Source organism: Lissotriton helveticus, chromosome 7 (assembly GCF_964261635.1).
Source record: "Lissotriton helveticus chromosome 7, aLisHel1.1, whole genome shotgun sequence".
Taxonomy (NCBI): Eukaryota; Metazoa; Chordata; class Amphibia; order Caudata; family Salamandridae; genus Lissotriton; species Lissotriton helveticus.
The window spans coordinates 165,439,428-165,463,488 of NC_136068.1; the positions used below are offsets into that span (position 1 = coordinate 165,439,428).

General features: G+C 47.5%; 1 protein-coding gene across 1 annotated transcript in view; it reads right to left on the reverse strand.

The window, feature by feature from the left end:
- The window catches only part of CSE1L (chromosome segregation 1 like), a 399,917-nt gene that overhangs the window by 243,863 nt on the left and 131,993 nt on the right, over nucleotides 1–24,061 (reverse strand). Inside the window, exons 9-10 of the mRNA XM_078651858.1 lie at nucleotides 20,191–20,358; nucleotides 16,889–17,018 (exon numbers count right to left, since the gene is read on the reverse strand). Of these exons, the coding sequence (XP_078507984.1) occupies nucleotides 16,889–17,018; nucleotides 20,191–20,358 (298 nt within the window). The remainder of the gene's footprint in view (nucleotides 1–16,888; nucleotides 17,019–20,190; nucleotides 20,359–24,061) is intronic.

The window sequence follows — 24,061 nt, forward strand, 5'->3', positions numbered from 1 at the left end:
TTGCGAAGATCTTGGTCTTAAAGAACAAGTTACTTACCTTTGGTAGCAATATTTAAAGAGACCTATATTAGTTATAGATTCCTTGCCTTAGAATTACCCTCAGGTGTCAGACAGGATCCGGAGATTTTTTTTCTTTAGCAGGACCCCTGTGCATTGGTAGGTGGCGGTCAACTCCGCGTCTGTCGTTGGCATGGAGTTCGGCAGAATGACGTCGCCGAGTCTACTTAGACGGCGCCCCTGCACACCGACGTCAGTTCTTTACACGACATTCCACGCCAGAAGCGCAAAGCCATGCAAGACAAGGACCACTGGTGCACAAAACTAGGGCCCTGAAAGGGAGTCCCTTACTCTACAAGTCAGTTCGCAGAACGGGAGAACGGGGAGGATGGGTGCGGCGATAAGGAATCTATAACTAATATATGTCTCTTACAGATATATCGTTACTGAAAGTAAGTAACTTGTTCATTTGAAAAAGACTATTAGTTATAGATTCATTACCTTAGAATAGATACCCCAGCAATACCAACCCCGGAGATGGTTCTGCGAACCAAGTTCACACCAGAAAGTCCTGGAGAACTGAACGGCCAAAGAAGCAGTCTCTCTGGACTTGGCTATACAGGCAGTAATGTTTCATGAATGTGTGCAGGGGTGGCTGCCTGGCAGATGTCACCGAGCGGGACTCCACGTCTCAAAGCAGTAGTAGCTGCCATCGCCTTGGTGGAATGGACATGCAGCCCTACCAGAGGTTCCTTTTTTGCCAAGGAATAACACATTTTAATGTAAAGGACAACCAGACCTTTCTTGGCACCTACATAGCCAACAAAGCGTTGATCAACCACCCTGAATTGTTTTGAACGATCCAGATAAAATGATAACGCACGTTTTGGATCCAGACAGTGAAGTCTCTCTTCCTCCTTGTAAGGGTGTGGGCGGGAAGAAGGTGGGCAAAGTGATTGTCTGTCCTATGTGGAAAGAGGTAACCACTTTGGGAAGAAAAGAAGATAGAGTTCAAAGGACAACCTTGTCCGGATGAACAGAAAGGAAAAGAAGTTTAGAAGAAAGAGTCTGAAGCTCACTCAACATGCGAGCAGAGGTGATGACAACCAGAAAGGCAGCCTTCAGAGTCAAGAGTCTGAGAGGACAATTATGAAAAGGCTCGAAAGGAGCACACAAGGTACGTTAAGACCAGATTCAAGTCCCACTGGGACATTAAGATAGGACTAGGAGGAAAGGGGTGAGTAATGCCCTTAAGAAATCTATGTACAATAGGGGTTTTGAAAAGAGAAGGCTGATCAGGAAGGCGAAGAAAGGCTGAAATAGCCGAAAGATAGCCTTTAAGGGTGCACAGAGCAGAGCCCTGCTGGGCCAAAGAATGAATGAAGAGGAGAACCACTGAAAGGGGGGCAGAAAGGGGGATCCAGAGCCTTTGCTGTGCACCACGCCATTAATCTTTTCCATCTATAGGCATATACCGTTTTAGTGGAGGAGCTGTAAAGATTAGATTACAGACATCGGGAGGAAGGTCGAAAGCGGTCAACTTTCGCTGCTCAATCTCCACGCAAGGAGGTGGAGGCTGGACAAGTTTGGGTGGAGGACCGTCCCCTGCTGCTGCGACAGAAGATCCTCCCGAAGAGGCAGTCGGATCGGAGGATCGATGGCCATGTTTACAAGCTCGGGATACCGGACTCTTCGTGCCCAATCTGGAGCCACAAGAATGACTTGGGCCCGGTCGCACTTGATCTTCAGCACGCTGGGCAGAAGTGGTATAGGCAGAAAGACTTATAGAAGACCATAATTCCACTTGCAACGAAAAGCATCACCGAGCGAGTGCCGCCTTGGAAATTCCAACGCGTAGAACTGCTGACATTGCGCTTTCTCTTCAGTGGCGAACGGATCTAACCAAGGATCTCCCCACTGCTGAAAGAGACCTTGCACCACCTCAGAGTGAAGAGGCCACTAGTTATCCATCCAGCATCGGCGGCTGAGTTCGTCCACCCTGGCGTTCAGTGAACCTGACAGGTGTTGAACCACCAGGGACATGCCCGGATGTTCCAGCCATGTCAAGAGTCGAAGGGCCTCTTTACACAAGGTCCACGACCCCACCCACCCTGTTTGTTGCAGTACCACATGGTGGTGGTTTTGTCCGTGAACACCTGCACTACTCTTCCCTTGACAGAAGGAAGGAATGGTTTCAGTGCAAGACTAATCGCCTGGAGCTCCAGAAAGTTGATGTGGAGCCCCGACATCGCCAGAGACCAGAGGCGTCCGATCTCCGCCTCTCCCATGTGGCCCCCCCCATCCCAGAAGAGGCGCATCTGTTACCAATGTGAAGTCTGGTCGGGGAAGGGAGAGGGAGCTGCTGTTGACCCTATCCTTGTTTGTTAGCCACCACTGCAGTTGGTGTGCAGTGCCCTCGAAGATCTGGACGACATTGGAAATATTCCCCTGATGCTGCGTCCACTGGAACTTCAGGTCCCACTGCAGAGCCCACATGTGCCACTGGGCCTGGTCCACCAGCAGGATGCCAGCAGCCTCAAAGTCAATCTCACTGAAATCCGGGATAGAGGTTGAAGCATCGGTATCATAGCCCGAATATCCTAACTCGCTGCTCGGGAGGATCGCCCAATCTGTGCTGATGGCCAGAAACCAGTCCTAGGATGCTTGATTCCGGTCCAGGGAAGACATGGCTCGGCAGTTCGGGCTGGACTGTTCCCATGAGGCACAGGGCCAAGACTGATTTGCATATGGCCATGTCTGAACTGGGGTGGCTTGGTGAGCAAAATAACGACGGATTAAACCCAGATCTGTGACTGGGGGTGAATGTTTTGCCATTGTGCAACATTCCGTCCATCATCTTATGTGTTTTGCTCAGATAGAACGAGAGCGCACGTTTTGGGTTCAGACGGTGGAGCCTCTCTTCCTCTTTCGAGGGATGCGGAGGCGGAAAGAAGGTGGGCAAAGTGATGGTCTGCCCGATGTGAAAGGGCGTAACAACCTTTGGCAAGAAAGAAGGACGGGTCCTTAAAACCACCTTATCCGGATGAACAGAAAGGAAAGGAGGTTTAGAAGAAAGAGCCTGGAGCTCACTCACTCTTCTGGCAGAGGTTGATGGCTACCAGGGAAGTTGTCTTTAGAGTAAGAAGACGCAAGGGACAGTTATGAAGTGACTCAAAGGGAGTGCACATCAGATATGTCAAGACAAGGTTTAAGTCCCATTGAGGCATTATGAACGGCACGGAAGGAAACATGCGCGTAATGCCTTCCAGGAAATGGTTAACAACCAGGGACTTAAAAAGAGAAGGCTGATCAGGAAGCCACAGAAAGGCGGAGATGGCAGAAAGAGAACCCTTGACAGTGCACAGAGCAGAGCCCTGCTGGGCCAAGGAAAGAAGGAACAGAAGAACCTCGGAAAGAGGGGCAGAAAGGGGATCCACAGCCTTTGCTGTGCACCATCCCACATTCTTGTTCCACCTGCAGGCATATAACGTTTTTGTGGAGAGACGCCTGGCTGCCAGAATGATATCGAAAAAGCAAGCAACTCAATATACCCTTGATGGTTCGGGCAAGAAATATGATAGGGTGAAGATACCTTCAAGGGATTTTGTTCGTATTATTTTTAACTTAAAACAAATAGTACAAATTTAAGACCCAGAGTAATTTCAGTCGATCCTGCAAATATGCAACATTGATTGTGTACCCTTTTTTTAAATCTCTTGAAGTGTATTAAATACAAAGATTTCATATACACCCGTTCTGCTTTTGTTCTCTATGCTTAGATCACCAAGTGTGACTATTATAATTTGAATGATTAATCACTGTTGCATATTTGCACGATTGACTGAAATCAATCGTGCAATATGATATAGGGTCCACGATCCCACCCCGCCCTGTTTGTTGCAGTACCCCATGGCGGTGGTGGTGTCCATGAACACCTGCATTACTCCCCCCCCCCCCCCCCTCCCTGGTCAGAGGGAAAGGATGCTTTCAGTGCAAGCCGGATCGCCAGAAGCTCCAAAAGGTGGATATGGAGCTGGGACTCCACCGGATACCAGAGTTCTCTGATAGTCGCCTCTCCCAAGTGGTCTCCCCATTCCAGGAGGGACGCATCGGTCACCACTGTGTGTTCCGGTTGGGGAAGGGAGAGGGATCTGCCATTGACCCAATTGTGATTCATGAGCCACCACTGCAAGTGCCGTGCTCTCTGAGATCTGGACGTGATCGGACAGTTTGCCCTAATGCTGTGCCCACTGGAACTTCAGGTCCCATCTGGCATGTTGTAACAGCAGGATGCAGGAGGCCCAGGAGCCGGAGGGTCATCCTGACTGAAACCAGGGGTAGAGGCTGAAAGATTGGAATCATAGCCTGAATATCCCGGACTCGCTGCTCTGGAGGATAGACCCGAAACCGCGTCAAATGCAGTACCGCTCTGATGAGAGGGACTCAGGTGCAACTTCGGCACATTGATGGAAAACCCCAGCAAGTGCAGAAGGTCGGCCGTAGTCTGAAGGTTGGTGAAGACTGCCTGCCTTCAACAACCAGTCGTTGAGGTAGGGGAAGAAGGACATCCCTGACCTGCGCAGATGAGCTGCGACCACCGCCATCACTTACGTGAACACCCGAGGGTAACTGGTAAGGCCGAAGGGGAGTCCAGCATACTGAAAATGCTCCTACCCTACCATGAACCGCAGGTAACGCTGGTGTGCTGGCAGGACAGGAATGTGAAAATATGCGTTCTGCAAGTCCAGCGCTACCATCCAGTCTCCAGGGTCGAGGGTAGCCAGAGTCAACATCTTGAACTTCTCCTTCCGGAGGAAGCGATTGACGTCCCCGAGGTCCAAGATGGGGCACAAGCCCCCTTTGTCCTTCTTGGGGACCAGAAAATAGTGGTAATAACAGCCACGTCCTACTTCGGGCCCAGGAACGCACTTGATGGCCCCCTTGGCCAAGAGGGCCGCGACTTCCTGTTGGAGTAGTGCGAAGTGATCCCCGACATGAGGTGGAACGGAGGAGGGGGAGGTAGACGCGAAGGGGAGGGAGTAGCCCCTCCGGACAAGCTGCAACACCCACTTGTCGGAAGTGATAGAACGCCAATGGAGAAGATGATGGCAAATCCTGCCACCCACTGGCCTGGGATGCCACCCGAAGCTCAGACTTGGAAGGCTTCGAGGTAGACGTCGCGGGGGCAGAGGTGGACTGAACCTCACGTTGGCCCCCGGAGACACAGCGGCGGCCACCGCGCCCACGGGCACGCAAAGTCTGGTTCTGCGCAGGCTTCTGGCTGAACGAACGGCCAGGGGTGCCTCTGCCATGGCCACGAAAGGAATGAAACGCGGAAGTGGCCGGTCGCATGGTGGAAAGGCACATAGCTCAAGAGTCCTTAAAACGCTCCAGTGCTGCGTCAGCCTTATCACCAAACAGGCGAGTGCCTTCAAAAGGCATGTCCATGAGCGAGCTCTGAACATCCAGGGAGAACCCAGTGGACCTCAGCCAGGCGTGGCGCAGGAGCAACACGGTCGTGGAAATTGCCCTACCACGGGAGCCCGCGGTGTCCAAGCCACAACAAATGGCAAATCTAGACGCAGCCTGAGACAGCATAGTCTGGACCTCCTCCGGGCACCGAGGCAACACCTCAGCCACGTAATCCCACACCGTGTGGGAATAGCGGCCCAGAAGGCATGCGGTATTCATTGACCGCAGTCCTAAGCTGGCCGAAGAGAACAACCGCTTGCTAAACTGCTCCATGTCTTATAGAGTCCTTATCCGGCGGAGCCGTGGGAAAGGCACTCTGGGGCGTAGAAGCCTGAATGACCAGACTTTCGGGTGTAGGAGGAGTGGTCAGAAAGGCAGGTTCACCGGCGCCGGGCGATGACGCCTGGCGTCGTTCTTATCCACAGGGGCCCGTAACCAAGTGCCCAACAAGACTTCGGTGAGGGCATCATTAAAGGGCAGCAGCGGCTCCGAAAAAGTGGACGCCGGCTGGAGCACCTCAGTGAGGAGGTTTGTCTTCAGGGTCACCGTGGGGTGATCCAGGTTAAGGACCTCAGCAGCCCGACGGAGCACCACCGTATACGAGGCACCTTCCTCCATAGTGGGCGGGGGAGAGGCAAGCCCCGGATCAGAGGAGACGTCGAGGCCCCCCAGCCTCCTCCAAGTCAGCCACCCAATCCTGCTCAGAATCACACTGACGAGCAAGCGGGTTCTCAAACCCTTCCCAGTCATCCGCCTCCGCCAGCCCGAAGGCACAGGCCACGGCGGCGGGGCAGGAACCGCTGAAGGAATAAACGGTGCCGGGAACGGCGCCGGCCGGGGCCAAGCCGGCACCGGTTCCCAATTCGGATCCCAGGCGGGGACCAAATCCCTCCGGGAACCGGGGCAGAGGCGGAACCAGCAGTATCCACTGGGGCGCAGCCGGCGGAGTCGAGGGTGGTGCCGGGGCCAGAGCCAGCTGCATGGGACCTCTTGGCGCCGAGGCCGGAGGATCCTGCGGATCCGCCGAAGGCGTCGATGGACCAGCATGATCCGGGCAAGGGACCGAAGGCGCACCGTGGGAGCCAGAGGCCTAAAAAGGCGGTCCATGGCAGCAAGGAATTCTTGCATTTGTGCAGGGGTCACCGACTGACCCGGGTAAGGCAGGTAGGCCGCGGGACTCCCAGGCTCCAAAGGAGCCGCAGGGGCGGAGCCCCTGTCCCTCTCGTCAGCATCCGGGGACCGACGGGGGGGACGTCAGAAAGCGAAAACGCTTCTTCAACCTTTTTGTGCCATTTCTTACCCTAATCCGAAAGGGAAAGAGGAGTGGGGGTGCAGACAGGACCAGGAGTGATGGTCGCGCTCCAGGCAGTAGAGAAAGATGTCATGAGGGTCTGCCACCGATATATTGCGACACCAGGTCCCGCAAGACTTAAAATCAGGTATCCCTACTCGCAGCAGAGAACATCAACACGAGACAACAGTCTGAAAAAGATAGTCAAAAAATTACTAGGGTACGTGCTCTAACCGGATCTGCGCTTACTGGCACGGAAAAAGACGCCAGCGCACATGTGTGGTGCCTAAGTAGTCTCCGTGACGTCATCTCGGCGCATACGACGCCAGCAATGGACGCGGAGCTACAGGACGCCACCTACTGACGCGCAGGGGTACTGCTAAGCAAAACTTTCCGGATCCAGTCGGACGCCTGGGGATATTCTAAGGTAAGGAATCTATCACTAACGAGTCTTTCAGATTGCCTTGTCGCCTAATAGGCAACGGCCATCAAAGGGCATGTCCAAAAGGGTAAATCGGACATCCCCAGAAAAGCAAGTGGATCTCAGTCAGGCGTAGCTTCTTAGAGTTACTGATTTAAAAATCGTTCCACCCAGCGAATCAGCGGTGTCCAGAACACAGCGGATGGCGAACTTTGCCGCATCTCTCCCTTCTGCGACCGCATGGGAGTGTGAGACCCGGGCCTCCTCCGGGCACTGCAGCAGCACCTGTGCAACTGTACCCCACACAGAGGTGGTGTAGCGGCTCAAGAGACCTGCAATGTACACCGACCGCAGTCCTAAGCTGCCGGAAGAAAACATCTTCCCAAGATGGTCCAGCTTCTTGGATTCCCTATCTGGGGGGGCAGAAGGGAACGCACCTTTAGTTGTTGAGGCTTGGACCACCAAGCTCTCAAGGGTAGGGTGTTGGGTGAGGAAAATGGGGTCACCCAAGGCCAGGCAGTGGCGTCGGGCAATCATCCGATCCACAGAAGCCCTTGTGCTAGGCCTTGACCAGGTGCCAAGGAGGATGTCTGTGAGGACCTCATTGAATGGCAGCAGGGGCTCCGAGTAGGTCGCTGCCGGATAAAGCACCTCAGTCAGGAGATTCGCCCTGACTGCCACCCTAGGAAGTTCAAGGCCTCAGCCGCCTAACACAACACCACAGGGTAAGAGGGTCCGTCCTCCGTGGCCACAGTAGGGGGAGAAACCATGCCAAGGTCAGGGGACATATCCAGACCACTGGATTCCACCAACTACTCTCTCCAGTCCATCTCCTCAAGCTGATCTGCCAAAGTGTCAACAGACATCTCCCAGTCCTCCTCACCTTCCTCTGGCTGCCACTCAGGGCAATAGAGAATGCCAGGGGCGAACAGTGGTACAAAAGTACCAGTCGGCACCGGTCCAGCTTCATGTCCAAGAGAAGGGGGAGGCTAGGGTCGACGCCGGTCGGGGACACAACAGGCATCGGAAGTGGCGGAGGCGTCGTCAGTGGCATCGGTGCCGGAGGAGATGTCTTGTGGTCGACCGGCACAGAACCAGATCTGGATCCTTGGAGGCCTGCCGAGCCGGAGCCGCCGGCATCGAAGACCTAGAGCTCCCAATCGAGTCCACGTGGCTCGAAGCGACAGTGATTCATCGCCTTCTTCTTGTGCTTCAACTTACCCGAAGGTGAAGACTTCGATGAAGAGTGATGGTGGTGACTTCGTGACTGGTCCCGCAACTTCCCTCTTGTCCGGGACCTTGAGCGGCGCGGAGCTGACTGCCGGGCCTCCAGAAGCTTTCGGGACCGCTCCCGCAAAGACTTGGGTTCATGGTCCGAATGTCAGAGCCAGACTTCAGGTTGTGGTCGCACTCCAGGCACCAAAGGCACACGAGGTGTGGGTCCATGACGGACATCAGCTTGTGACAGGAGTCATTGTAGCCAGTCCGTTGATGTGGCATCCCTCCGTGCACCAGGAGTAGAACGACTCGAAGAAGAAGTTGACAACATTTTAAAAAAACTCAAAGCAAAAAATAACTAAGGGTACCGCTCTCTCCGGATCTGCACTGGCGTGGAAAAATAAACAAGCATTTCCAATGCAATAGGTCTCGCATTAGAAAAGTTTGAGCTATTGGTATTGAAAATGACAAATTTTGTATTTGTGTTGGTTTTGAAAATAGCGAAAGTAATAGCTTTGTCATTTACAATGCCAATAGTTTTAACTTTCGCAAATGTGACACCTATAGCATTTGTAATGCAATATGTGTTGTATTTACGTGACTTAGATGTATTGATATTACAAACAACAAGGGCTTACATTTTTTTTTTTAAGAATTAATACTTCAATAATAGCTATTGTAATTTATATTGGCAAAAGCTTAAACTTTTGTGAATAACTTTTGTGAAGATTATGTTCAGTGTATTTTATTGTGACAAAAAGCCAAGAACAGAAGTGAAATATTAACATCTTTTTGTTACATTTTTAATAAAGCTTGAAACATTGAGAGAACATATTTGAACAAGGTGTTGTTGAATGGTTGCACAGATCGATGCTGTGGTGGCGCGGAGTGATGTGATCGCGAACCAGTGATGCTGTGGCGTTCAATGATGCTGTGGTAGCACATAGTGATGTTGTGGTGCCCCTGAGTGATGCTGAGGTGGTGCGGAGTGATGTATGCTATGCTATGTTTTGTTTTGCTATCCTATCTTTTGTTGTGTTATGCTATGTTTTGCTATGCTATGTTATGCTATGCTATGCTTTGTTATGCTATGCTATGCTATGCTATGCTATGCTATGCTTTGCTATGCTATGCTTTGTTATGCTTTGTTATGCTATGCTATGTTTTGTTGTGTTTTGTTATGCTATGTTTTGTTATGCTAAGCTTTGTTTTGTTATGCCATGCTATGTTTTGTTGTGTTTTGTTATGCCATGCTATGTTTTGTTGTGTTTTGTTATGCCATGCTAAGTTTTGTTATGTATGCTATGTTTTGTTGTGTTTTGTTATGTATGCTATGTTTTGTTGTGCTATGTTTTGTTTTGCTATGTTTCGTTATGCTATGCTTGGTTTTATGTTATGTTTTGTTATGTTCTGCTATCCTATGCTTTGTTTTGTTATGCTATGCTGGTGAGGGTGTGTGAGAGTGAGGGTGTGTGAGAGTGAGGGTGTGTGAGGGTGTGTGAGAGTGAGGGTGTGTGAGAGTGAGGGTGAGTGAGGGGGTGAGGGGGTGTGAGAGTGAGGGTGAGTGAGGGTGAGTGAGGGTGAGTGAGGGTGAGTGAGGGTGAGTGAGGGTGAGTGAGGGTGAGTGAGGGGGTGTGAGGGGGTGTGAGGGGGTGTGAGGGGGTGTGAGGGGGTGTGAGGGGGTGTGAGGGGGTGTGAGGGGGTGTGAGGGGGTGTGAGGGGGTGTGAGGGGGTGTGAGGGGGTGTGAGGGGGTGTGAGGGGGTGTGAGGGGGTGTGAGGGGGTGTGAGGGGGTGTGAGGGTGGGGGGGCTGAGGGTGGGGGGGCTGAGGGTGGGGGGGCTGAGGGTGGGGGGGCTGAGGGGGTGTGGGGGTTGTGAGGGGTGTGGGGGTTGTGAGGGATTAACAGAGACGACAGATAAGGTGCAAAAGAAGTTTAACTACTGAGAAAGAAGTGAGAGAACGAGAAATGCAAGAAAGGAAAGAAGTGGAACTAAAAGCGAGCTGTGGGAGGGGAAGAGGAGAATGTGTGAGGCAAACAGCAAGTACGAAAGAGAGGTGGAAGAGGAGAGTGAGTGTAGAAAGGAGAGAAGAGATAGTGAGAAGAAAATAAACGGAGCAAGAGAGAAGTGAAACCAGAGGATGGAAAAGAAATGTGAAGAGAGACAGACGACATGGTGTGGAGAATAGGATAGAGAGAGAAAGAGAGGGAAGTGAGAGAATTGGAAAGATGGGGGCGGGGAGACAGCAGGCAGATAGAGAAACGGCCAGTGGGTAGGTAATAGGGAAAGAGAGACAAGGAGAGGGGACAACAGCGATGAAGGAAGGGGAAGACAGTGGGGAAAGGAGTGGGAGATGAAGAATATGGAGGAAACAGATATAATGGGATAACAGGGGAGCAAAAGCGAAGCTGCTGTGCCCCAGGACACTTCTCAAAATGAACTTTTCTTTCCCTTCGACTCACGTTAGGCCATACATTTGTGTGGTTTGCTTATTGAGGATGGCATCTGGAGCACGTGTCCCTCTTGCTCACTGTGAGAAATCTGTTGCTGTAACTGTTTCAGATGCATTACATTTCAAGAGAGGGCAGGACTTCGCTCAGGATTTATTTTTTGGTGTATGGAATATTCATTTTGCACATGCAAGTCATTTTGAAACTTTCCTACAATATATTACTTTAGTCATAAATTGTTCGATTTGACAAAAAAATCCAAAATTGCAGGTTTGGGGCATTTTTGCTACCATCACTTATCTTAAATGGCCCTGTGGACTAGTGATTTGACCTAGAAATGCCTCCTATTCAGGTTTCCAGTCATGATTACTTATTACCGGCATTAAAATTAAATTTGCAGAGTGTGCCGATACACTAATTAGGGTGTTGTGCGCAAGGAAATTAAACAGACGCAGAGCAAATTCCCGGTGACCGGTATTCATCGTGACTATTTGTCAGTAGTATGATCTCGAGTTATTGCCCAAACGAACATAGTGCACTATGTTCGTTTGGGCAATAACTCGAGATCATTCTTAGGAAGTAAAAAAGGGGGTGAATAAAGTTAGAAGGGTTACATTTCGAAATGAAGCGGTATTGCAGCATGGGTCCTGGCAGGTGGGCGGTGACTGAAATTCACTCGCTGGTGGGTGGGAAACAGATAAAAGGGGGTCATTACGATTTCACCCATAGGGAGACATACCTTGTATTGACCGTGCGTCCTGCGCCACTTAATGCTTGATAGCCAGCCGCCCGCTTTGCCTAGGTCGTGCCCGTCTACAGGACCCAAAATCTGGAAATGCTCCTTCAGCTCGAAGTTATACACGGAAGTGTGGTCTCTGTGGCAGGGCACAGGCTGAGGGAATGACAACTACGCGCATGCGTGAGGGACAATCACGTCGGATGAGTGCACCACTAACCCAGTGACAGGGTGGTCAGCGCTCCGTTAATTGGAGAGCGCATGCGTGCTAGAGGAGACTAAACCAAAAAGACCAGGCGGATAATACTCGGATTTAGGAGGTTAGAGCCCAAAAAGATATGCGGTATGCAACCACTGAACCTTAATGATATTACTGAAATCTGGTCAGTGCGTGCGAATCCCTTAATATTACTAACTTGGTTTCCTAATGTGCGTCTTTATGCCGGAGGGCGGGGGCTGCCTGGGCATGCGCGCCATCGTAAGTTTCGTTTTCAGTAGCGAGTCCCGGAGCGAAAACGGAGTGGCAGCTGAAGTCCCGGGTCCCAGGAGGTGGCACGGGTGAAGACCAGCTGGGCTCCCATGCCTAAGGGGAGAGCCCTGCTTCGTGCTGGCCTGGCAGGAGGAGCTCGAGTGCTTTGCGGGGCTCCCATGAGAAGCCCGGCGTGTTCCAGATGGTGCGAGCCCGGTGAGGTGAGGGGGAGTGGGAGGGGTGTATGCCTGCGTGTGTGTGCCTGCCTGCGCGTGTGTGTGCCTGCCTGTGCATGTGTGTGTGTGTGTGTTTGCACACTTCAGGGAATGTGAGGCAGGGGATGTGCACGGCGCCGGCCTGGACGTGCGCGTCCACAGACACCAATCGCCGTGCGTGCACGACCCCGGTCTCAGATTCCCAGGAGACGGGCAACATTAGTTGTCGAGCTGGACGCAATGCTTCGCATTGCTTTCTCCAGCTCGACCTAAAAACGGACATCAGCGCACAGGGGCGGCGTCTAAGTAGATACGGCGATGTCATTCCAGTGAACACGACTCCAACGACCGATGCAGAGTCGACCAACGCGAGAGAAAGGCAGAGAGCTTAACTTATTCTTCGTAGATACTTTGTGAAGTGAGGGCACTTACAATGGGGCAGGATGAAATGTGTCAATCTGCTAACTACTGAATTTTTTTTATAAACTCATGAAATTTGGCAAATTTAGCAGGTTTTAAACATTTGTGGGCATTACGTGTTTTATGCTAATCCACTGGAGGGGTTTACACAAATTAGGCACTGCTGCTTTTTGACCACCCCTTTAACTACCATAGAAATATTGGATAGCTGCTACAGAGATCAAACACAAAAAGGTAATATCTTGGAATGAAAGTAAAACTGTGCACGGAGATGTGCTGTTGCTGGACGCAATTTTCAAACAGTTTGCATTGCGGTAATAGGTCAGTGGGCTTTAGTATGTGGACAGCTCTTAAAACCAGGATTGCGGACCATCCATTGATCTAGGTTTAAATATAAAAGCCCCGATTGGATGAAGAAGCTATTAGCTCCTGTTGTACATTTAGAGTACCAAAGCTAGGTCTGAAAACAAGCTCTACAGCAAACTCCTACTATGCACGTTTGAAGGCCATGCACATCAGGGGTAGCCTAACAAATGATTGGCTCATAAAAACATGTGTGGTCCACGCTATGTAAATATGGCCCTCCTTGATTGATTTGTATGAAACTAAATATATCAAGAGTAAGCTGAACTTCAGGACCAGCCGGTTTACTCAGGCCCGGGCTAAGGCACCAAAGTTGATATCATATGTAATATATAAAGAACAATGCAGCTGCTATGACAGCAGCTGTCAGAATTCCAGGTGAACATGTTGCAACCTCTGGTTTAAGCTGTTACTTACATGCTACATGAGCCAATTATTGAACATTCAATTTAATTTCAAAAGGGATTTATGTTAATTGGGGTGGTTAGGCCCTTTTGAAAGGTCGCCAAATGGATTACCCTGGACAAGAGGTCTCTTACACAATAAATTGGCACCCTTCTTTACCCTGGACATTCCAGGAGCGAACTTTCCATTGCGATTTCTGTGCCTTTAAGTTGGATTTAGTGGAGCAGCCTTTTCGCCTACCTGGCTCTATGGAATATACGTTTCTCAGTTTGAATTGCCGGTCTTGGGTGAAACATCATGCTGAGATGTTTGATCTCTTAACGGACAAGTCCCCTGACGCCCTTTTCCTAACGGAAACATGGCTTACCCAGGACTCCGTGGCAGAGAGGGGGGAGAGAGGGTGGTATCGCAGTGGTGGTCAAGGAAGCTTATACTTTTAGCCTGTGCAAGGAGAAGATAGCAGGCTGTGAAAGTGCTCTTTTCAAAATCAGTCTCAGTTGTAACTTTACAATGTCTGGCCTTTTAATCTATAGACCACCCCGGGCCTTCTGGTCTGTTTAGAGAAGATCTTTTGAGTAAAGTTGGACAATTGGTGGGTAAGGCTGCAAACTACCATTTTGGGGGATCTCAATCTTCATCTTCAGAATGAGGGGAAAGGTGACATGGCCAGTTTTTTGGTGACTTAGAGGCCTTCCAGCTGTCGCAACACGTTCTTGAGGGTACACATGGGCTGGCCACTTGTTAAACCCCATTTTTTCAAACTTCTGTTCTTTAAAAATGTTTCTGCCGGTTCCGCAGGCATGGACTGATCATTCATTGGTTACATTCTCTTTACAGTTGCAGGGTAGAGTGGATGTGATCCGCCCAGCCAAAGTGCCCCAACTGCCTTGGCACAAGTTGGACTCCGATTTGTTTTCTACCTGGCTTGCTGAGCACAGACCTCAACTACCCCTAGATATAGAGGGGGAGAATTTGTGCTTCCAAGAATGGTTGATGGCCGTTCTGGATAGCTGTATTCCGGCCAAACAGGGTGGAAAGGGACGTGGGCCATCTAACCCTTGGTTCAATGCTTCGCTAAAACGGGCAAAGAAGGGCTGCAAGCAGCTTGAGCGGGCTTGGCCCAGCTCTTATGAGGCATTTGCAAAATTAGAATATCGGGCGGCTATCCCGCAATATCACAAGCTCATTCGGAGAGCACGGGCCGAGTTTGTAGCCAACAAGATTCTGGCCAGTTCAAACCCTGCAAAGACCATCTTCTCCCTGCTCAATAATATGAAGCGTGCAGGTGCTTCCAGAGCCTCTCCCATAGCCTCCAATCGCCAGTGTGAGGTATTAGCGCAGCACTTCGTGAATAAAGTTGAGCAGATTTATCGCGGTCTCTCTAAGGCGACCCCCCCCCCCTATGGAGAAAGTGGTGCTTGGAGGGGAGGATACCATGGGGGGCAACTGTGTGTCATCTTTTCGATTGTGGACGCCTCTGGAATTTGAGGCCTTGTGCCATAAAATCAAGTCAGGCTCCCCAGCTGACCCTATGTCATATGCCCACTTTCGCCAGTTCCACTCATTGATCGCTCCTGTGAGTTTAGAATTGGTCTCGGAGGTCAGCTTCTGTACCTAGGGCGTGGAAGCACACCAAAGTCATTCCTCTGATAAAAAAACCTTCACTTGATCCGGAAGATCCTGGTAACTATCGCCCTATTTCCCAGCTGCCTTTTTTGGCTAAGCTGGTGGTGGCACCAGTGAATTCCACTCTATCCAAATGTATCTAACAGCACAACATCTTTGACTCATCACAGCATGGATTCCGACCACGGCATAGCACCAAATCAGTGCTATTAGCAGTGTTCGAATCCATCCTGGAGTAGGTTGGACGTGGGAGACTTGGCGGCCTTGGTCCTGTTGGACCCAAGCGCCGCTTTTGATACGGTGTCTCATGAGATTCTTCTCGAACACCTCCTGGAAGTTGGGATTAGGGATGGGGCCTTGGATTGGATCCGGTCTTTTTTAGAGGAACGGTCCTTCCAGGTCTCGGTACCACCTTTCCATTCCCAGGAATGTGCCCTGCGCCAGGGGGTACAACAGGGCTCTAGGCAGGGGGCTGTCCTTGGTGTCGTATGCCGATGACACCCAGTTGGGAATTGCTTTTTCAAAAAACTGCTGTGCCAACTTGGACACGTTCAAGGAGGATCTGATGGCCATCTCAGATTGGATGGTGGCAAACTGTTTACAGTTAAATTCCAGTACATCTGAGATTCTGCTGTTTGGCAAGGATCGGGAGCTATGGTCTGAGCAGTGCTGGCCGGGCCGCCTCAAACCCACCCTGTTACCCAAGGAGGCTGTGAAGAACTTGGGCATGTGGTTTGACAACGGACTGACGTTTGAGAAACAAACAAAAGCTGTTGCCGCTGTCTGCTTCGGGCTCTTGCGAGGATTGAGACCCCTACTTGGTTTTTTCCCTCCCAAAGTTAGTCAGACTATTGTTCAGGCGTCCATTCTTTCTAGGCTAGACTACGGTAACTCTCTAAACCTGGGCGCTAATAAAGTCAGCATTAAGCGCCTGCAGAGGGTCCAGAATGCGGTGGCGCGCCTGCTGGTGGCCTTACCTAGATCTTGCTCGGTGGCGCATGTGCTCCCCAAGTTTCATTGGCTGCCTGTCGAAAAACGCATTCAGTTTAAGGTGCTGTGCATTTCATACAAGATTTTGACGCACCAAGCCTTTTTAGGGCTATCTTGCCTGCTGATGCCCTATGTGCCTGGGCGTTCACGGAGATCTGCCGACCTTGCACTGGTTTGTGTTCCTCGTTCAGAGAGCGAGGGCAGGGGGCCGCTCCTTTCGCCTCCTAGCAGCTAAACTCTGGAACTCGCTCCCGGCTCACATTAGAGTTATTCCTAATCTTGTGGCGTTCCGTAAAACCATAAAAACCTGGCTATTTCCATAGTCCGACGTTTAAGCATGGAGTTGGTCTCCCATGCTCATGCCTTTGGTTTCTGGTTGCGCTGGGACGCCTCGTTGCGGAGGCAGCCATGAGCATTACAAATATAAAAATAAATAAATAAATTCAATTAACTAAAAACACATGACAAGTATTGCTGTTCTATCAGACTTTATATCCAGAACCCACAAAATATATGAACGAGGCAGTAAAACATTGACCAGTTTCTTGTAATTAAGGTTTGAGAAAAGGGCAGGTAGTGGTCTCCTGCGCAAGACTGCGTGTCATGGAGGCATACAATGTGCAACAGGTAAGATTAATCTGGATTGCTGAACAGCAAAATGTAAGCAAAAAACAAACTAATAAAAAACAATGTAAACTAATCTCAACCCATCAAATAATTTGTCAATTTTACTATTAATCAGTTATACCTACTGATACGTCAGCCTATTAATTCTTAAAAGACAAGTGTTTCAGAAATTTCGTTTTGATATGTTACCTCTGAATTCCATGTTGGGCACAATTACTTTTTCGCAGATACTCGTCAAAGTATTTGGATCTTCAAACAAGTGCTTATAATGAGGTCTTTCGCAGACAGACGCCAAGAACTGAATTGCATTACTAACCAACTGGGGAAAAGAAATATTCATAAGAGGGTTTACAATGTGCATTCATAATGGTCACTCAGGAGTCTATTCGCTTTAGGGCAGGCACGATAAATATAAATGGCTCACTACATAAAACATTCTCATGAATTTGATGTTAGAAAATAATTTACTAGCAAAACAACGTAAACACAGTCTTCTAAACATTTAATGAATAAAGTTATAAGAATAGTTTTAAGACTGCTTGACCAGTAAAACATTTCAAAAGACACATCCTAACCAATTAAATTTGCTAAACAAATAATTAAGACCATCTATCAGCTGACCCAACAACTAAAAATAAAGATTCTGCCTAAAGTGGCCTTTCAAACATGACAGGCTCCTCCTAATTCGGGAATGTACAAGTAAAAAAAAAAAAAGAAATCGCCTCTACTGGCTTACATACATGCATTTTGCTAGGTCTAGCATGCTAGACCGAGCATGTGTCGTCTTTTGCAATACACATGGCCTACTTACAATGGGCTTAGAGTAAGCCCACAGCTTATCCAGTGGTTGGCTTCATTAACACTCATTTGCTTGCTTCTTATTCATCAACTTGTGTGGGCAATACATCCTTTTTATATGGTTGCCCGCCCCATGGAGCACAGACACATTACTTGTGTCTTTCCACTGTTCACTTTTCAGGCACTACTTTTATCTTTGTTTACAAATTCCACTTTACAAAAGTGCATATGTCTCCCTCCTGTACTCCCTCCCACCTATGCCACACACGTTTTGCTCTTTCGCTGCCTGTATACTGCTCTCCATTCCCAGTGATTGCGCGGCCTTGTGTGCTTCTCCCCTCTGGTTGCTTTCTCACTCTGCTTCTCTCCATAGCTTCACATTGCACTCTACTGTAATTTTGATATCCCACTTCACTTTCCTCTCTGCTTGCTTTTCCTCCTCTGGCCCCGTTGTTACTCCCCCAGCACACTATGTCCTTGTGTTACTGCTTCCACCTATGTTGGTTTCCTCTGTATTCAAACACCACCTTCATATTGCTTCTGCTCACTCGCACTTTTTTTTTTGATGATCTAAATACCTGCATCATTCTGTAGAGACATTCATGCTTGTTGTGCGAGCCTACAAAATGACTTCTTTTTTAAACATTCTACACAACATGGGTCATACTGTACATGTTTGCTAAAACCACTATCAAAGTAAATAGGTCCGAAAGGTAAACAACAATAGAATTTGTCAATGCTTCTAAAACCACTATCAAAGTAAATAGGTCCGAAAGATAAACAATAGAATTTGTCAATGCTTCAAAAACCACTATCAAAGTAAATAGGTCCGAAAGGTAAACAATAGAATTTGTCAATGCTTGCTAAAAGGTGGAGGGATTTCTAGTTCAAAAAGTAGCACATTATGGTTGCATGAACTGAAATGCCATGAGATGAGCAGCTTCAAACAATGAAATAGGCGGGGTTTCAAGAGAAGGTGTGTCCAGTAAAAGCTGTAGACTGTGTACAACCAAGATGGGCACTTTGGACTGAGAACAGCTTAAAAAAAAAGAGTAAAGTATTTGTTTTAGTGCAGATTACAATGCCATGGCAGTCTACTTAGTCGAATGAAAGGCATAAATTAGCGATGTCCTACAAAATGCTCTGAATTTAAATATTGGTAAATTTATTTTGAAAGAATTATGGAGCACCCAGAGAACATCTGGTGTTGGATACAGGAAGCAACCTCGGGAGTGGATATGTGACCTAAGGAAAAAAACTTATTTCATTAAGAGCCTTTCCACAGCACTAATCAGAAATGGCACTGAAAATAGAAGAGACGATGCAGTGATTATCAATTAAAATTAAGGTTAAATCAGAGAGCCATGTGCCCACTGCTCCTGTCCTGTAAAGTACCTGCTGTTACTAGAGACCAGTGAGAACAGCATCTGATTTTACCTAGTCCCATGGTTGTCAGGTAGAGCCTTAGACCATAGCCTGAGCTCAGTCTCCCAGGGTCCAGAGTACACCCATACAACCTTCTGTGTATGCAGTACCTTTGCGCATGTACCTGAAGGTGGAGTCTGTGGCCTTAGGCTGAGCTAAGCTGGCTACAAAGAGGGCACATGCCACACCAAGCACCTAGTCTCCCATACTCAGGAATCTCTGTACACAGACTTCAGTCCAGACAATTAGTAGTAGTTCACAATCATACTTATCATTGAAGATTTGGGTTAGTGAAACATAACATTCACATGAAATTATTTAGTTAGCAATCATTGACTGGTTACAGATATTCTGAATTCCAATTTTATATGACCAGTAGTAGTGCCACCTTCTAAGAGAATAAGACATAGTGGTTGTAACTTGACAATGCTTGAAGCAAAGTTATGGAAAAAACCTACCTATCACGTTCAGAAGAACAGTTACTCTGTCCATTTTTAAAGACCATGCTATTCCAGCAGAACATGACGGCTACATTTTCATCCCGCGACGTGTGTTTAATTACACTGCTCTCAGCTAAGAGGCCCACATGAGAATCGTATTTCCTCCAAAGTGTTTTACATACCCATGTATTGAAGAAAACATTTCAACCCCCCTCTGCGGTGCCACTAAGTACCATACTTAAAAAGCACTCACCCTGTGAGTTTTTTCGTTGACGTTTGCTTTAAGAACCGTGTGGCTATTGGAAGAAAACGCAATTGTATGCAATCAGACTTTTTGTTGAGAACTTTTGATGTTCTCGAACACAAAACTGAAGATAAAAAAAAACTGCTTACTCAGCCAGCAAGATTCCTTTTTATTTTAAATCATGAGATTAGTGCACTTTAGCAAGCTTTTAATGAAATAACTGGAAATCTTTCTCTCAATACATAATTTCAGATAATTTCTCAAAGAATGAACGGATGTTATAGCATATTTTGAAACATTTAGAATTTTTCCTTTATACCGGTAGAATATCTAACTCTGAAAAAAAAGACCCCAAGTTGCTGCAAGGCATGCCACTTTCCATGTTGAGTAGCTGAAGGTCCTGAGCAACATCTAATGTGTGAATACAGAAATTGTTAGCTAAAACCTTAAGCAACCTGGAGTTGGTAAAAACTTTTTTGGGGTGGGGGGTAATAATTAAGGAAAAGACTGACAACCCTACTATGCTTCTTTGGGTACAATGCTATGGTTTCATTGTTGATTCAAGTTTAAAAATATGCACTTACCAAATCATACTTGACCTCTTGACCTGTTGTAACTAACAAATTCCAGATTGCTGTAACAAAACGAGGCAAATATGGCTGGAACTCTTCATCATACTTTTGAGCATAAAGTGCTGCATTGTCACAAATCTGAGATTTCAAGAGCTCCAATAAACCAGCTTCTTCATCATCCTAGGTTTAAAGAAAGCAAGAAGCTCATGAAAAGTCTAGACTTTAGCTCTTCAGCCAGACATAAAAATACAGGCAACAAGGACAAAAGGGAGGAACTGTGTTGATTTTAGGGTTGGTTGTTAAAGGGGCTGTAGGTACGAAGCAAAAGAATGCTGCACTGAGAAAATGCCTCTTTTTGCATCTTTTCTGAATTTTATTGCTGATGTTTAGGCTCTGGAAGTGAAGCGAAATGCCAAGTGTAAGCATTCTGACACCTAAAACATGTAGAAACTGGGTAATCCCAGACTGGCATATTTAACTCTTATAAGGTCATTGTATATGGTGTAGAACCTGCAGCCATGGCACAGAAAGTGAAAAGTAAGCTGGGGACTGCAGCAGTTACCATGCCATTCACTAGTGTGATGAGGAAAACAGCATCAGGTCCACCATTGTAGCCCGACTGCTGCAGTTTAACCCAGCAGTGAGACCTGTAAAAGAACCCTTTTTGACAGGTAAAAACATTCATTTTAAATATTACTAAGTTACCCCAACGTACGCCTTCTAGTCCAGAATGTAGGCTGCTTGGTATTTAAAAGTGGGACATGCATACAATTCATGTTACCATGTTCCTACAGTGTAGGGAGCTGGCTCTGTATATGGTATACCACTAGGTGGTTATATCATGCACAGAGTCCAGAGATTTCTACAGTGTACAGGGCTCAATGTAACCCAAAGTGCTCTATTTGTGGTTAGATGGGGAGCAGCATTAGGCCCAACACAGAGGAGTGCAAGACATTTGTTATGCACACAGTGACCAATAAATGTCACGACTCAAAGGATATCCGCAGCAATTTTGGAAAAATAAGCTTTTTTCAAGATTTATTTTAAGACCAAAATGTTGGAAAAAAGGTATGTTTTTCAGGACAAGCTTTGCAGTATTAACCTATGGAGGAAAACAAGAATGTGTTTTTTCATGAAAGTACACAAGTAACAGTTCCAGTCTTCTGCCTTCAGGTCCACACCAGGCATGGTTCAGATTGGCACAAAAAATGCAATACCAGCGCCACAGGGGAAGCTGGGTGCAGAGGTCCGATTTGGAGTCAGTGCCAATGTTAACCAATGGCGACTTGGGGTTCTCAAACATGCGCTGCTCACAGGTGAGTAAAGCGGCGACATGGGTCGATCTCCTGGGGTTAAGGTAAGTACAAGGGGAGCCACAAGGCAGTACCAAACTTAAACTCTCTGCAGCAGCCAGGGGCAGAGTGCCAACACAGCATAGGGCGCCAATGCAATTCAATGGGGGAGATGGAAATTGAAGAAAGGCTGCAGGCTCAGGCCAGGAGGCCGGATGAAGAAAACCCACAGCTATCCAGGTAAGTAGAGATGCTAGGGGACATAGGTACACAGTCGGTAAGGATCCCCAAGACCCAGGTGCTTCCACTGCAGGGGTGCCCTTAGGCGTCGGGAAACAGCTTACCGGGCAGGTCGTTGTCAGGGAGGGGGGGTTGGAGGTCTTCAAGTTGAGGCTGCAGGCGTCGAGGTGGAGTCCAGCAAGGCTCAGCCCACAGTGGACTTGTGCTCAGAAGCGCTGGGGAACCTACTGAGGACTGTTGGGCCACTTGGACTCAGGCTGTGGGTGTCTGGTAAAGACACCCACTGCTTGCAATGGCTCAAACATTTTACTACGCTATGCATTGAAACTGGCTGTTTTTCGCAATCCTGTTTGAGTGGCAACTGCTTGTTTTTTCTTCTCTTTTAAAATTGCCATATTTGTGTAAGCACGCCATCACTATACATATCGGAGTGGTATTGCGTGTTTTGGAGAATTGGGTACATATCAGGTTACACCTATTTCCAAAGTTATCGTTTTGTACCGTTTTTGTATTGTGTGCTTGGAGAATAGAGTACATATCAGGTAACATCAAGTATAAGAGTTACCGTTTTTGTACTTTTATCTTGATCAAAGTGAGTTTAGATTATTACACCGGATTCCCTTATCTGTTGGTAGATTTTAAACGGACGTCTATTTCGGTCTCGGAGGGTGTCCAAGGAAGGGACCAGCAACTTCCGTATTATCGTTGGTCTCTGCATCACTGAATTACATATATATAGGAAGAGAAGGTACATTAATCAAGTTACTCATGACAATTGCCAACTATCTTTTTCACATATAAGCAATCATTGGATTGCTAGATACCATATATAACCAGTACATCAGGCTGTTCTTTAAATTAGATATATGTAGCATGTTGTTGTTTTCAGATTATCTATTCTGTATAAATCCTAGATACAGACTACAGACCTCTGTTTGAAGAATCTTCAACTTCATGTTTTCTGAAAGTCCATTTCTTTAATAAGAGTAGATATTATGTTTGATACAATAATTAAGATGTCATATCAATATCTTATTAGATTAGTCCTTGATAGGGAGCATTTCTCTTGGAGCATTTTTAATTAATTAATTAGATTGACTATAACTGAGGTGCAGTCCGTCATTCACACGTATTGTCCCCAGTAATGATGTTTTAATCCACTGTGAACTACTTTTTTTTATAAAAATGTGTGCTTTTATATCGGTCCTTTATTTCTACATTCTTTTCTGTTGAACCATTCATGGTTCCTCTTTATAGATATAGGTGAGACATGAGCACTTAGATTAAAACAGTATATATGATGTGTTTTTTTATACATAGGGAGACCATTGGTATATGAAATATGATCGTTCCAGAATGAAAAGACCTTGTTATATGTATATACAATTGTTGACGATTGTCATTGCTTTATTGATAATATTTTATTTGGATATTGAGTATGTATTTTTATTAATTTCAGATATATCTGTGGCTATTTCCTGAAGAAGGCGTTGTGAACGCCGAAACGCGCGTCGAAAAATCTAAAGACATTGCCACTTTTTAATTTGTTTTATTTGAATGTATAAATTTATGTTATTATGAATGTGAATTTAATTTTTTTTTATTGCATTTTTAACAATGCACTATTAAAGAGTAAATAATTCTTGAATATATTTTTCGTTTTCTCCTTTCGTTCTCCCTATATTATTTGTTGTACACATTGCCTGTTCTATTTTGATTGCCCAGGAGTTATTTTCATCATACATGGTAAAGAGGTGGATCCAGAGGTGAGTTAGTGGTTCTTCAGGGCAGAGTTCTTTTCTTTGTAGATGGTTTCTTGTGGAGAGGTCCACTGTCCATTGGAGATTTAAAGTACCGTATTTATCGAAGGCAGGCAGCCCTCCCAGGGATGTCGCTGGGTCTGCCGGACGTGTCTTTCTGTAGCAGAGGCGAAAGGCAGCAGACCGGCCATCATGGCTGGCGCAGAGTTAGTTAATGGTTCTTCTCTCGTGCTGTTGTGGCTCTTCGGTGTACAGGCTTTTTTAGGTCGTCGGGAATCTGATTTCAGGGTCTGGGGAGACACCTAAATACTAGATTTAAGGGCATTACAGGGGAGTAACAGGAAAGGACCAATGGGTTCCTTACCTGGGGTGCCCACACCCACCATTATGGCACCCTCCTATGGGAGGGGGGCATAGCCCTAGACCTGATTGGATAAGTCCAAATATCTTCAAAATGGTGGGCACTAAAAAATGTGCTTCACTTTGCCTCCTGCATCAGAGCGCTGAAGTTGGCGAAGGGGGGCACACCTACTATTCTTCCTACGTTTTCCTGTCTGTTCTCCCACCAAAAGTGGGGTTTGAACCCGTTGG